Below are 16,398 nucleotides of genomic sequence, written 5' to 3' on the forward strand. Positions count from 1 at the left end.
ACAGGAGAGCAGTGCCATTGAGAGAGGTTGGGAAATTAAAATATGCAGTCAATCTTTTGGAAGCAAATGGTAAGTCTGGTTTTAGATCTGAGTTCAGGGTTACAGCATCTCAAAAGTATTTGGAAACAGAAAGGCAGAACTTTCCCAAGGTGAAATGTAGATTTCAGACAAGGGTGGTTGGAGGCAAGAGAAGAAAGCAAAGCCATGGCCAGACTCTTACCCTCCTGACTTCTTACCTCTTTTAGCTTAAAATGTGGTAAGGAGACAGACACCAGTGGAAACAGTGGAATCGCTACCTTATGACAACTCAGGGCCTCATTAGAAATCTGACTTGGCTAACACGATCCACTCCTATCACATACATTTTCATTTGGCTGCAGAAATTCCATCCAGCAAATAAAGTTTTCTGATGTGACAGGAAAAACCAATAACATAACCACAAATGGCAGGCCTGAGCCCCCAAACCCGGATGCTCCCTGTATCCTTCAATGCACTGTACTCCTCCCCATTACTCAAACACTTATGGCCTTACCGATTACGTGCCATAATACATAACATGCGTGTGTCTATTGGCATGATACTGCTCAGAGGAAGCCTGGCCTCCCAAAGAACTCAACAGGTTATATGCTACAGTCTTCCAACAAGTATTTATCATCAGCTTACTGTGTTCCAGGCACAAAGAATAAGTCAATTCCTGCCCTCAGTTCACTATGTAGTGCTACACATATCAATGAATATTGTGATGCTCTCAAACTTGGAGTTTATGATGTGAGAAAGATAAGAGCAGCCTGTAGAAGATCTACAACTTCCATTCATCATGCACTAACACCCTGAAAGCATCTCTTGCAGAATTCAGTCTTCCATACATCCCCAGAGGGTTGGTGATGTCAGCTAGCACAGGAGGGCAGGGCCAGCCAGCTGCTGCTGCATGGGAAGGGGCCTGGCCATCTGCCAAGGAGTAAGGGGTGATCAATGGCAGGCAGGCTGCTGGGACCCATGCAGGAGCCACACCAAGCTTAGCAAAGAGGCCTCCACTCTGGTCCTTGCTGAGGGCCTGGGGGCCACTCACACTCATGAGACCCATGCCCCAGGCTGATGTCTCCTCACCTAACCAGCCTCCCACTCCTTGGGTCAGCTGTCCTCCTCTCCTCCCTCCGCCACCCAAGGCAGGGGCTCACAGTGACTCCTGAGCCTGAGGGTCGCAGGCCAAGGCCCCACGTGGACTGCACTGAGCTTGATGACCTTTTCTCCACCACTGCTGCAGATGCCTAACAAGTCTCCACTCAGAGATCTAAAGATGAGGGGTTCCCCACCCTTCATCCTGGCCAAAGTCACAAAAATAACTCAGGGAGAAGTTCAGAGAAATCAGCAAAAATCCATCACCACTACTGAAAGAACTCAGAACATGCCCCATGGACTATGGGAGCAGCTCTGTTAACTTCTCTGTATAATCGTGGTCACACAAAAAGACCACATTTCTGGTCTTTGTTCTCAGGCATTAACCATATTCTTCCCAAAGTCCATAAACCACTATTGACTGCCTGGTGTGGGCAGCACTCTTGGGGAAGTGCTGTGAGCTTACCACGTGGGGAGGTGAGACAGATTGTGCAAGTTCTGTGCAATAAAACATCTAATTAGCAATGCAAGATGCCATAGAAAGGATTCATAAAGTAGTACATAGCTATTTGTCCAGTAGATAAGAAAGGGATCACTTAAGTTGGAGAGAAAAGGGATGGATTTCTGGGAGAAATGGAATAAGGGCAGGGAAAATTTCAAGGATGCTTCCTTGATGATAAGGATATATGGACAACACAGGTCTTTCCTAAGCAGGCCTTTAATAGACATTTAATGAATGAATAAGTAAAAAGATCCGAGTGTGCAATCCACACTATGGGTATGGTCGTGTGAGCAATACAGAGGCAGAACAGTAAAACACATTAGGCAGGAGATGGGGTTCTATGGGGACACCGTGGGGAAAAAGACTGGGAAAGTAGGTAAGGATCACGTTGTGGGAGGTACTGAATACCCTCCTCCCAGGGACTTCAGGGAAACACAAAACGTTCTGGAACAGGTTGTAAAATCAAAGAGCTCTGGGCAGGATGCAAAGAGGGGAAATCACAGTTCTGTATCCCACAATTTAGAAATTAATCACACACTGGGGAAAACTTCTCTAAAAGGAAAACTGTTTTCTATCATTTTCTTTTAAAAATCAATGTACATCACTCACAATAAAAGAAATACACATAATGCTTTCTACATAATAGTGGAAGGAATTCGTCCCCAAAGATCTGTTCTTTGTATAAATGATGCCACCACAATTGATGCTTCCATATAAATGAATATTTATGAAATGTAAAATGACTTGGATTAACTTATTCCGATTTCACTCTCAATTTAGATTTTTAAATCACGCCAAAATGTAGATTTTGATTACAAAAGCAAGTTGGAGAAAAAAGATGTACTTGACAAGAAAAAGAGAGCAAAATTGGAAAAAAAAAAAAAAAAAACTTGAAATAAGTATGACAAAAGATGACAGAAAGGTGGTCAATTAGACTAAAAACAGCAAGACAGATCATCTTCCAAGTGGAGTTATTTAATTCACAAATGCAGTCACATTACAAGAAGCAAGTTACAAAAGAAGCATTAAGAAGTCTATGCTTCCATCGATTCTCATCTCATTACACAGCCCCCTCCCCAACTATTAATTTCTTAGCTATCCTTTCAAAGTTTCTCTATACATATTATTTTCCCTTCTGTTCACAGAAAAATTAGAATACTCTATATATACACACTGTTAAGACCTTGCTTTTTTCACTTAACGCTACATCTTGGCAATCCCCCCATACCCATTCATACAGATGTTCCACATTCTTTTTTACAGCTGCATATCCATTGTGACAATGAACCATAATTTATTTAACTAGCCACTATTGATAGGCATCTGGGTTGTTTCCAGTCCTGTGCTATTGCAAACAAAGCTGCAGTGAATAACCTGGTACAGTCATCATTTGGCATGCATGGAAGTTACGTTCAGAGGATAAATTCTCAGAAATTGAATTCCTGGGTCAAAAGGTGTATGAATTTAAATTTCATAGATACAACCAAACTGCCTTCCATAAGAGTTGAGCCAATTTATACTCTTGCCAGCAATGTATAAGAGTGTCTTTTTCCTTAAAAATTTACCAACACAGTGTATCATCAAAGTTCTGGATTTTTCCCAATCTGAAAAATGAAAATGATATTTGCATTCTCATTATAAGTGAAGCTGAGCATCTTTTTATATGCTTAAGAGTCAACTGTACTTTTCTGTAAACGGTCTGTTCATAACCTGATGTCTATCTTTCTAATGGATGTTGGTGTTTTTCTTATTTCTAGAAGCTTCTTATATAACTAAAAAGATTGGTCCTTCATCTATGATATGAATTGCAACTATTTACCATAGCTAGTCTTTTGGCTTTGCTTATGGTGATTTTTGCCATGCAGAAGAGTTTACTGTGATATGATCTAATTTATCATTCTTTTATGTTTTCTGATTTTCAAGTCATGGTTAGGTCATGGCTTATCCTCACACCCGGATTATAAAAACATTCTATTCTCATACTTTGTTTCATTTTTTACAATTATCTAAATGGAAAAAGAGTATAGGAGTTAAGGCCAGAAACTCTATAGCCAAACTGATAGGTTCATACCCCAGCTCCACTACTTATTAGCAATGTATGTTGTTTAAACTGCCTAACATCTATGGGTCTCAGTTTCCACATCTATCAGTGGTGATAATAGTCACTACTTCTTTGGGTTACTGTGAGGATTAAATGTATTAGTAAATTACTACAGTGCCTGGTATATAAGACACTTAACAAGTGTGAGCTATTATGTATCTGGAATTTATTCCATCAAACATTAAAATTTATCCCGTCTTACGGTGTAGAGAGCCAACCTTTTTTTCCATATGGCTACCCAGCTGTCCCAACATCATTTATTGAATATTTCCCCTTTTCCCCACTGACTTGAGATACCACCTTTATCAAATGCTACATTCCCTTATGTATTTAAGAACTTCTGATCTTTTTCCTTTTTTGTACTTCTCGAATTGCTTTGTCTGACCACATTGGCTGTACCTACAATGTAAAATAATAACCAATCACTCAAAGTAGGCCAGTTCATGTTCTAATCCAATTTAGGTAGCCTGGGAGACATAAAAAAATAAAAAGTTTAAAGGTTTGAATCTTACCTCCTTACGAAGTATAAATCAACGACTAGATCACACTTAATAAAAAGGTGGAAGTTTCCTTAATACAAAGAAGTTATGATGTATTTTTAAAGGTGGGATTAAAACTAAGATAACACCAAAAAATTTGCTAACAGTGCACACCTGGTAAAAAGGTACTAGGCTGTGCTCACTCCTCATCTTGGTCTGAACAACAGTGGAAATCTCAATATTTCTTCATGAAGCCTAAAGTGGGCTTTTGGGTTGAAATAGATGCGTTATCATGTTAAGGAAATAGCAATTTATTCCTACTCTGGAATTATCTGCTCTTTAAATATTCAGTAGGTACTCTTGGTGAAACTGGACATAAGGCTTTGGGAGGAGGTAAATCTTTAATAGCTTTATTTCTTCTATAAAAATCAACCTGCTTAAATTTTCTACCTGTTCTCAGGTCAATCAGGATTAATTATATTTTCCTAAAAATTATCACTTTCATCAAAGTTTTAAAATTTATTTTCAAAGAGTTCAGGTAGTCTCCTATTATTCTTCAAATTACCTGTTTTTACGATCTCCTCAAGTCTTCTTTTGTATATTTGTACTTTCTTATTTTTCTTGAGAAAATTGTTTATAAATGTTATTGGTGTAGTCCAATTTTTTTTCAAAGAGCCATCTTTTGGATTAATACATTGTTCTACTGTTTTTTTCTATTTAAAGTTCTTAAAAAAGGATACCTTCTGTTGGTGCTCTACATCTGTTTTTAACATCTATTAGTGCCCAAAAAAGCACTGTATCAAAAAAATACAATGAACACTAAGAACGTAAACGAAAGAAAGCCAAGATAGAATCGAACTTGTCAAAGTTATTTTAAACGACAGCTCCAAATCCCAAACACCTGATCCCACTGATACTCTATAAGGTAAGATTCATTCCCAAACACAGATTAGCAATGTTTCCAATATGCAAAAACAAGTTCTACATAAAAGTTGGGCTTTGTGTTAGTTCATTCTCACACTGCCATAAAGAACTATCTGAGACAGGGTTACTTATAAAGAAAAGAGGTTTAATTGACTCACAGTTTCACAGGCTGCACAGAAAGCAGGGCCAGGGAGGCCTCAGGAAACTTACAATCATGGCAGAAGGGGACGCTGGCACTTCTTCACACAAGGCAACAGGAGAAAGAGAGAGAGTGCAAAGGGGGAAGCTACACACTTTTAAATAATCAGATCTCGTGAGAACTCATTCACTCTCACGAGAACAGCAAGGGGTAAGTCCACTCCCCATGTTTCAATCACCTCCCACCAGGCCCCTCCTCCAACACGTGGGAATTATAACTCGAAATGAGATTTAGGTGAGGACACAGAATCAAACCATATTGGACTTTTACAATAATTATAATAATTCACCAGAAATAAGATCAGTTCTGACTGCAAGGAACCCACATCTTAACAAAATGGAAGGCACTCTGAGGTTTTAATGACGAGCCTTCTACCTGCAGCCTATTTTGAACGATATAATACCAATACAGTTCAACAAGAATGAATTCCCCTTGTCCCTCAGTCCCAAGTTCTCAGAGTATTGCTTGGTGGTCAAGCACTGAAGCAGAATGAGACCATCTCCACATACAGGGCAGACACATTGCCGTGTGCCCTACCAGCCAGCCAGCGCTACCCAGACGCCCCCTAACCTGAACAGAGAAGGCTGCAAATGAGGCGGTCCAGGGCAGGTTCAGTTTTCACCACTCACCCAAGTAGGCCTGTTCATGTTTTGATCCATTTTAGGTAGCCTGGGATAAATTAGACATTGAAAAAGTTTGAAGCTTTGACTCCTCGCAAGGTGGAAAACTTGGCCACAGTTTGTAAAAGAGTGGAATTGTCCTTAAGAATATAATAAATGGTAGGATGAATGCTAAGATGATAATCCTTAACACCACAAGTATTTGGTAATGGTACACACCTGATACTAGGCTGATCTAAAGGCACTAAAGAAACAGGCCTTCTGAAGTCAAAAGGTGATGCTTTTGTCACGCCACTTTTGAGAGTCAGGGTACAAATAACAACAGACATAGATGGAGGCAATGTGGACAAGGGAGGAGTTGTTAAACAGGATGTAAGTTGCAGTGGAGGTGAATTCAGAACAATACTAAATCCTTAAGTTTCAAGTTTACAGCCACTGAAACCCACTGAAGAGAGAACACTGCCCATTTCTGGAGCCAGTCAGGGCTTTCAGCAACCTGTCAAGGCTCAGGAGTGGAGACTGGAACGTCCACAATCTAAATTTCAAACACTTTTTGTGGAAAAAGTTACAACAGATGAACAATAAGGACATATGCACTGTCGGCTTGGCCCTACACCAAAAAAAAAAAAAAGTTTCCTGGCCCAGATACAGAGATGTGTCGGTGTACCAAAAACACGCACAGCTATATGAAGACAGCGGAGCCTGGAAAGGAACCAGGTCCCGACGTTTTGCAGTTAAAAGTTATGATGGGGATATGAAAAAAATTGTTGCCTCATTTCTGAAATGTTTGCTAATCTTTTAGCAAAAATGTCATTTACATATTGGGAAACTGATTGGGAAGGCTTTGGTTAAGACAAAGTCAAAGTAAATTTTGGTCCATCTTGACCTTGAACCAGTTTGGAAATCTGAACAAGAGTTTTTTGATTATTTGGTTTTTTTGGTGTATGGGAGGCATAGCAAAGAAAGATACGGTAGTGTGTGAACGGCAAGTACAGCACAAGCTGAGGAAGTTTCACATTTGAGAAGTATTGCCTTTAAACATGCACTTATAAATACCTGCCCGTAAAAGAATGAAAAATTTTTAAGATACATTTATAAGGTTTAGATAATCTGGTTATATTTTATATATATAAGTATAGATGTTTACTAATCTAGATTTGTTTCAAAACCCAATCTCTACATTTGAATCAAAAATAAACTTTTACTGCTGAGTCGGAGGTGAAATGATGGGGAAACCAGGTAACAGAAACTGCTAATTCGATTAATACGCCAGTCACACAATTTCTAAACTGCCTCTAATCCAAAAACCTCTACCTTTTCTAATCTCATACCGATTATTCTACGAGATGACAAACTCTCAATATGACCTCCTCCTATCCTCAACAATTCTTGAAGGAAAAGAAAAAGAAACTTCCTAGGAAATGTTTTAAAGGCTGAATTGCTCTGGCATTGAGCCACGTGTAGAAGATTAAACATCACTTAATCCTCCAACAGCTGTAAGGCAGTGGTTTACAAGTTTCAGGGTACATTAGAATCACCTGGAGGGCTTGTTTTAGCGCTTGTTGGGCTCCACCCCCAGGGTCTCCAATTCAGTAATGGGGCAAGGCCATCCCAGGTGATGCTGCTGCTGCTGCTGCTGCAGCAGGTGCAGGCACTTTGAGAAGCGCTGCACTAAGGTAATACTAAAGTGTGGCTCTCGTACTGGGAAATTTCTGCGGTCTAAAGCAGAATTTGAAAGCTTTTGATAACTTTTATAGCAGTTTACCATTACATGGCATCGAAGCACGTGAACATTTTTCTAGTATTTCACTCTTATTGTATTTTCCCAAAGTACTGGTGTGAGAACGACCAGAAAGTTTTCCAAGTTTGAGAAGTATCGCTTTAAGCCGACCCAGCACACGGCAGCTCCTGGCCCCTGACGACAGCCTGGCCAACCTAGGGCCCGAGGGGGCACTAGGGGTGACTCTTGCAGCCCGAACACTGGCCTAAGACGCAGCTCCACACTTAAGGTTTTCATCGTCTCGTCTCATTCCGGCGTTTCCCGGGACAACACTCGCACCAGCCCCGCTGCAAGTGCCCTGGGTCCCGGCGGCCGGCGCAGAGGAGACAAGAAAGGAGGATGCCGGCACAGCGCCGCGGACGCCCGCGAGCAAAGGCAGACCCCAGCGGCACATTTCCTGCCCAAAACTTGGGGCCGCCACGGTATGCACTTCGGGTAAGTGAGACCGACGCACTAGGCTCCTTCAAAGTGCCCAGTTTAGCTCCAGAAGATGAGAAGCCAAACAAAGACAAACGGGCGTCACTAGACCTCAGCGTCGCCCCGGCCACGGCCGGCGCCCCTTCGCGCCTGCGCAGACCCCCGCCCCGCGACCCGCCAGAGGCCAGCCCGCGGCTTCCTTCCGGGCAACGGAGGGCGCGCTGCCGCCGGGCACAGGCGCGCATGCGCAGCATCGCCGCCCGCGCCCTCCGTGTGGCCCGTGCTTACCCGCTACAGGGGTCTGTTCCTTCCGGCCCGGCAAGGCCTCCTGGGGGCTGACGATGTTCGAGGCCGAGTTGCCCATCCTCGGGACGGGAAAGCGGCTGTGGAGGAGGAGGAGCTGGCGAGCCCTCCGGGTGGCCGAGAGCATGGGAGGGCGCCAGCCGAGAGGCAGTCGCGGGGGACGGCCCTACCGGCGGCGGGTCGGCAGAGAGTGGGGTCCGCGGCTGGAACCGGGGGGCGGCAGGGGCGCGGGGCGCTGCTGGCGGAGTTGGCGGCCGCCCGTAATCGAGGTTGCCCAAGGCCGGGACCGTACAGGATATCACCGGGGGCGTGTTCCTTCCCCGGACGGGGGTGTGGCCCGGCGAGTGCCAGAGGTTCTGCTCTCGGGACGAAGTTCTCGGGCAGAGAACTAGTGCACGCCTGTCGCACCAAGTACGTGAAGCGGTAGAGGCCAAAAAACAGCGCCGAGCCCTTGGGCATGGGGTTTGATTTAAAGTTCCTGCCCTGTCGCCCCGACCTCGCAGTTCAGCAGTGCCCAGTAAGACAGAAGAGGACCTGCCTTGCAGCCAGCTAGACTGTCCGTTTTTATTGGAGACATTGTCAGGACGGTCATCAGAAGGGTTCCTATTCGTCCAAAGTGAAAACTAAGCACAGTTCTCAAAGTGCGCGGAATAGGGAAGATGAATTCAATGTTAAGTTAGGTATTTACAAATATATTTAAGCCCATTTTGCAGGGGCCGAAATGCGGGAGCAAGGCACCAACAGCACCATTAAGGCAGTGTAGGTGGACTTAATGGTGGTGGTGTATCGTTCTTGTTTCTCAAATCGTTTTCGTTTGTTCCTGTGACAAATTCTCAAACTAAATGTAAAGTGGTTGGAGCCAGGTGAGTGACTTGGGAGTTAATCTGTGTGAGATTTTGGTTTAACATATGTTCTGCCAAAATGGGCAGGTCGTGTCAGATAAGGGAAGGAACTTAAGATTAGCACCCACAGAAAGGAAGCTTTCACTCAGCTTCCTGCATGGATTTAGTTAACACTTTGTTTTCGTGTGGTCTGGACTGTAAGGAGGGCAGGAGGCTTAGCAGTGCTAAGTGTAGAATGCAGTGTGTTGCCAGGCATACAACACTAAAAAGGTTCTAGCTTTGATTTTGTAATTTGTATTTCCCCTGGGCAAAATCATCCCTAAACTGTTTGTTATTGCTATGAGGCTATACCAAGTCGGTTCCACAGGCCTTTTATGAAAACACCCCAGGAGTCCCTTCTAGGCTTGCGAAGGCCTGGTCACAGTTAACGGTCTGAAAAAATAGTCATTCTGTCAAAGACAATATTTTGTGTTTTTCAGTTACTTCTTTTTGATACATACTGATTTTTCTGTGTTTTGTGGTTGATGGTATGCAGTTTCACATGCTAGAAATACTCTGCAACTAAGAGCTGAAGAATGTTTAGTGTGAAGAAATACTTATTTGGCATGATGGCTCATGCCTGTAATCCCAACACTTTGGGAGGCTGAGGCAGGAGGATTGCTGGAGGCCAGGAGTTCGAGACACCATCTTTACTGAAAAAAAAAAAAAATGTTTTTAAGTAGCTGGGCATGGTGGTGTGGCAGCGCACACCTGTGGTCCCAACTACTTGGGAGGCTGCGGCAGGAGGAACGCTGGAGCCAGAGAGGTAGAGGCTGCAGTGAGCTGTGATCACACCACTGTGCTCCAGCCCGGGCAATAGAGCAAGACCCTGTCTCAAAACAAAAACAAAAAAAACCTGATACAATTTTGATGTTAAATGAAAAAGTAAAACAAATGCAGTGTGTATGTGTATACATGTAGTATGTATGAAAATGCATGCACTCCCAGTTGTGCACCCACTGAACAACTGGAAAAAAATACAATTTTTTTGTTGTTCAGGGTAGTGGGATTCTACTGATTTTCATTGTCTTTAAACTTTTTTAAGGGTTCTGTGTTGTTACGGCATTCTCAAGTGTTCCAATGGCTGTTACTTTTACAATTATAAAAGAAGAAGCATTTTTAAAGAGCAGATACATCTTATTTCAAAAACAAGTGTTTTTCATTTAGCAGAATAGCTGCAAGCAAAGTTACATTGAGTTTCTTTGGTTTTTTGAGGAAAGAATTGAACATTTTTGCCTTCAGTGATGCCTTTTTCACCACTAGGACTTCTTTTCTTCAGACATTCCACCTCATCCAGCAGTCCCCAACCTTTTTGGCACCGAGGACGAGTTTGGTGAAAGACAGTTTTTCCACAGATGGGGACGAGGAGATGGGGGATGGTTTGGGGGTGAAACTGTTCCACCTCAGATCATCAGGCATTAGTTAGCTTCTCTCAAGGTGTGTGCAGCCTGGATCCCTCACATGCACAGTTCACAATAGGGTTTGCCCTCTGATGAGAATCTAATGCTGCTGTTGATCTGACAGCCACATCTAACTTGGGAAGGTGGGAGATGAGGTTTTCTTGCACAGTGACTATAGATCCAACTAATATTTGGATATTTGGCAGTTCTAATAATAAAACAAGAGTGTTTTTTGGACAACTGTGTGACAATCTACTCCTCTGGCCCCTCAAATATCCATGGATACCCTTGTGACACACAGAACACACCCTGTTTGAAGAGAGAAAACCCAAAGTTCTAAGCAGTTACTGCATCCAGCTCAGCATCCATGATCTAAAGATGTAACAGTCCCTTACAAGTCTGATATAACTCCAGTGAGCTACAGAGTAAATTGTTATTTATTCCCCTTTCCCTTCCCCACACAGCCAGTATGCAGTGGTGAAGTAGGGCATGAAAACTAATTTGGAAGAAGAACGAGGACAAAATAGTAGCAAATGTGAAGAGAGATTAGACTGCGAAGGTAGTGAAGTAAATTCTTGGTTAGACGCCAGTTCTGTTTTCCAGGAGGAACTCTCGTTTGTTGCATCTGAAGGTCTTTAGTAGCATCTGCAGTCTCTGCCCACTGGGAGGTTCTTACCCATGATCCATGGTTCCATCTGAAGGGCATGCTGAAGAGTGTGCTCAGTGACAAGCTACACATCTTTTTATATCCAGTTTCTTACTGGTGCACTTTGAGGGACTGTGGGTTACTTTAGTAGGGTCAGATAGACACAGGCATTGGCAAGCTAGGCTTAATAGCTTCTTTGTCAATCCAATTTTTAAAAGATACTGAATGGATTTCTTATCTAGTTGTTCCTTGTATAGTTCTTTTACAAATAACCACAGATACAGATCTCAATTAGTCATATTTCTTATGCCTAACTACTCTTCATCTTTACTTACGAGACTCTCCTATCTCCTGTACCTACTAACTTAATGGCTATCCACTTGCAGCCAGCAAAAGCAGCAGGCATGGTTAGGAAGGCAGTGCCCTTAATATGATCTCTATTGCTTGTCTGGCTTCCATTGTCCAGCAGACAACACTTTGCTGATGGCCTTTGAGAAGTGCCTTGGGTCACAGTTTTATCTTCTGCTATCAGAAGTGTTATAGCTCTTGGCTTTATCAACACTAGAAGGCTTGAAATCACCACTCAGTCAATTTGTATTGCAGACTACAGGCAGAGAACTCCAATCTTAGCATAGCTTTATTTCCTTCCAGCTCTGTTCAACAAAATGAGTGGTTTTTACCTGAGTTCATCTTTCTCAAAGTACTTTGCTAAAGAGACAGGAAGAAGTCAGTGCTTTCTCACCCAGAGATTCACTCCCAACCATTTCGCTGCTAATACAGATTCAAAGAGCAGGTAGTCTGCCTGCCAAGGTATTGAGTTGACAGTTTTATCAAATATCTTGTGGCAGGAAAAAAAAAAAAGGAGGGGGTGGTCACCAGCTTTTCACCTATGATACCTGTGCTGCCTGTCAGTTAAATTAATACCACATAATTTAAGTGAATGTCATGGTCTCTACAGAAAATCTGGAGCTAATACTAGTTTAGCAACATTGCAGCTACAAAATCTATATGCAAAAATCATATTTCTATAAGACAAAAAGTGGAAATCAATATTTTAAAAATACTTATTTATTATCATCAAAAATATTTAAAATTTGTGTCTGACTAAAGATATGTTAGACCTGCACATCAAAACTGTAAAACATTGCTATGAGAAATGTAAAAGACCGAATTAAATGTGAAGCTATGTTGGTGGATCCAAAGCCTCAGTATTTTTAAATGCCGGTTCTCTCCAAAATGATCTATAGATTCAACAATTGGCAAGCTTATTCTAAAACTCAAGTGCAAATGCAGAGGACCTACTATAGCCAAAAACTGAGAAGTCCAGTTCCAGGCCAGAATCAGGCCTGACCATGGCAATTGCAAAGCTTTGCCTAGCAGACCTTAGAGGGGAAAGCTGCCGTACTCACACCAGATGTAGAGCACAGGCGGTGAACTGCAGTCTCTGAAGGAAGTTGCAGTCAAGGACTCAGGCCTTACCCCAGGCCAGCCATGCTTATAATTTATATCTGCATTTTGAGCCCAGAAACCTCCATTTGGAGGCCTCCATACTGGGGGACAGGGTGCAGGAGAGTTGTTAAGACATTTCTCCACTCGGTACTCATAGGTCTTCCCATCCTCCCCTCCTCCACCTCCATAAGACAGCAGGAGGCTTCCTGAGTTCAAGATTTACTATAAAGCTATGATATCCAGGAAAGTGTGGTGTTGACCCCAAAAGACACAAATAGATTAATGGAACAAAATAGTCCAAAAAAACAAAACAAAACAAAACCTTACACATCCATAGTCAGTTGATTTTCAACCAAGGTGCAACCGCCCAGTCTATGGTAGTCTGTTATAGCAGCCCGATAGACTAAGACAGTGAGAAAGTGAACTGTTACTATGTTTAAGCCACTATGGTTTTGAGTGGCTCAGTGGTTCTTAGACATCAGCATACACCAGAATCACATGGAGGGTTTATTAAAATAGATTGCCCGGCCCCAACCTAGAGTTTCTGATCCGGTAGTTTGAGTTAGCCCTGAAACTTTGCATTTCTGACAAATTCCCAGGTGATGCTAACACTGCTGTTTCAGGCAGCAAACTTTGAGATTTACTGGTGGAACCCACACCCAATATCCTGGCCCTCAATAAACATGCCTATAGAGCCCCAGAATCTGTGATTGATCTCAGCTGCCTTCACCCATTCCAGGTTGCACACTGAATCCAAAACTAAAACTTAGCTCACTGTTAAAGCTATCATTGCTGAATATAAAGAAATTTGGAACATACCAGAAACCATGGGAAGAGCTAGGAAATACAGGATATTCGACAGCATCTGATAGAATCTGTTGGACCCTCAAAATCTAGATTCCAGAACCTAAATAATTTTAAAACTTCTCTTTGCCATAATCTGTGATTTTCAGAAATGACAACTAAAACTTTAACATTTTTTAAATCTACGTCACATTAAGCTCTGATTATTATTATTATTTAGTCATTCCTCTTCATAGACCAAGCGTGTTATTGAATCAGATCAAAAGCTGTGGAGAGGGTAAAGCAGAAACGAAAACCCTCACAGGGGAATCTTAACATTTTGAGGGGTAGCAGTGCTCAGCAGTCAGTACACACAGGTGGTGACAAGCAGACTATTTGGAAACCAAAAAATATCAAAGTTGCTGTAGGAGAATGTACAGGAAAACTTTCAAGTGTGTAAGTTGAAAAATGTTGATGCAGAAATGTAGAGGCTATGCAACATGATGTCTTTGCATATTTAGTACCATTAACAATTTGAAAATTTAGCATATTACAAGATTTATATAAAATATATCTCCAAGAGAATGAGTTCTTAATCAAACTTCAAAACTGACCCATCAAAGTCAATAGTGCAAAGCACCAAATACCTGTGGAAGATGCACGTACTCCTGGGAACTAAAACTGAAATAGTTTTAGAGGTTGCAAAGCTGCTGTACTGTGCCAGTGCCCTTTCTTATGCATGTACATATGTGATGATGGCTTGAGTCAGCTGCAGGGCAGGGGGCTCAGTGAGGGAACTTTGTAAAGGCAGCTCTTCACTTCAGCTCATTAGCCTTGGTAATAGGCACGTTTGTTTCCCATTACAATTTGATCGTTCTTGTGATGAATTCAGTGCCAGTTCTTAAAGAACTCTTTTATTTCTGTACATGAAGCTAATGTTTACCTTGGAAATGTTGCAAAATACATAAAGAAAGAAAATATGTTTTGAAAATTAGAAAAAAAGCCCAAGGCCTTTGGAGGTGTCCAGTGAGAGACAGCTCTACACATCCTTCCTGTGTGCCTGGTGAGCTTGCCTCAGCTGTCACCAGTGTCCCTGCACGGCACCCATCAGAGTGCCTGGCACTGCTGGCTCCATGCTGCGGCCATTCCCTGGGGTCCAGGGTCCCCCTGCTTTAATCAGACTCCCCCACAGGTAGCCTGGTGCATTTTCTCTCTGAGTCTTCCTGTGAGAAAATAATTTAGGGGCAGGGTTCGGCACTGCACAGACTGGCATAGAGGTAGTAGTAAGTACTTAATTCCTTTTTCACTGTCTTGCCTACTACTAATGACTCTGCAGTGCCCCAATCAATAGGCTTTCAGCACCTCCCTGCTGTTAGGTGAGTACCCTGCCCACCTTGGAAGATGGGGCAGTCCTTGACAACCTTCCTCACCCTTGTTAGAGAGGGTGTGTCTGTCTCTGTCTCCCTCCGCCCCAGGCTAGATTAGACTCCCCCAACAAATGACTTCCTATCACCATGAATCTTTCCTTCAGAGCTCTCATCAGAGACATCACTGGGGGGCCAGGTACTGTGGCTGACACCTGTAATCCCAACACTTTGGGAGGCCAAGGCGAGTGGATCAGGAGGTCAAGAGATAGAGACCATCCTGGCCAACGTGGTGAAACCCTGTCTCTACTAAAAATACAAAAATTAGCTGGGTGTGGTGGCAGGAGACTGTAGTCCCAGCTACTTGAGAGGCTGAGGCAGGAGGATCGTTTGAACCTGGGAGGCAGAGGTTGCAATGAGCCAAGATCGTGCCAGTGCACTCCAGCCTGACAACAGTGAGTCGGGGTGAAAAAAAAAAAAAAAGAAAAAAAAAAAGAAACATCACTGGGGATAATAATAGTAGCACCAACCTCACAGGTTTTTTTCTTTTCATTTTTTTCTTTGCGAGGATTAAATTAGTTAATGTGGGGCAAGTGCCTAGAAAAGCGCCGGACACATCGGAAGCCCTTGGTGCATGTTAGCTAGGATTATAATACACAATTATTCGTGTGATTGTTTGAAATCCATCTCCTCCTCTGGACAGTAAGCTCTATGCGGAAGGAATTTTGTCCATATTTTGCTTATTATTGTATCCCAGTAGTAAGCATTCATTCAATGCTGGCTGGGTGGGTGCATGAATCACTGAAGGCTCTAAGTCTTCCTCATCCATTCTCCAGGATGTCTAGTGGCCTCTATGCGAATTGGATTCGTATTCTCTTATTTTGTTATCTGAGTGTTTTCTGGTTAGTATATGAATTAAACTTTATACATACACAACTTTCAGACATACATCACAGAGACCTCCCCCCTCTCCACTCCCACAAAGGACGCAGGTAGAATTTAGTTTTGTAAATACTGTTATTTGTCAGCATTATCTTTTCTAACTACTTACTAAAAATGTGTGATCATGAAACATGGTAATCCAAGTGAATATACTTCACGTACTGCCTAATAACAGCTATGATGATGATAATTGTCTTTATTATAAAGACATGACAAGCCAAGAGCACTAGACTTCCATTGGAGGACATAAGAAACATTTGTTCAGTAAAGGAACCAATGGTGAGGTGAATGAGTATCCAAGAGTTGACCTGGATTGTAATCTAGTTTGGGATTAACCAGTTCTGTGACCTTTGACAAATTATTTTCTGTCTGTTTTTCTCTTCTGTGAAATTGAGGCAGCAGCAAGGAAAAAATCAGAAATTCTCTAAATTCCTTGATTCACCAGGTATTTTATTTCATTTAAAGAGACAGAGTCTCACTACATTACCCAGG

General features: G+C 42.5%; 1 protein-coding gene across 2 annotated transcripts in view; it reads right to left on the bottom strand.

Moving 5' to 3' along the window:
• MSRA (methionine sulfoxide reductase A) overlaps window positions 1–8,837 on the bottom strand; it is a 364,854-nt gene extending 356,017 nt beyond the window's left edge. For both annotated transcript variants that reach the window (XM_023225263.3, XM_023225264.3), the window contains exon 1: window positions 8,427–8,837. In XM_023225263.3, the coding sequence (XP_023081031.1) occupies window positions 8,427–8,568 (142 nt within the window). In that variant the 5' untranslated portion in view covers window positions 8,569–8,837. The remainder of the gene's footprint in view (window positions 1–8,426) is intronic.
• Window positions 8,838–16,398: the final 7,561 nt, after the last annotated feature.

The sequence above is a fragment of the Piliocolobus tephrosceles genome, chromosome 7 (genome assembly GCF_002776525.5).
Source record: "Piliocolobus tephrosceles isolate RC106 chromosome 7, ASM277652v3, whole genome shotgun sequence".
Classification (NCBI taxonomy): domain Eukaryota; kingdom Metazoa; phylum Chordata; class Mammalia; order Primates; family Cercopithecidae; genus Piliocolobus; species Piliocolobus tephrosceles.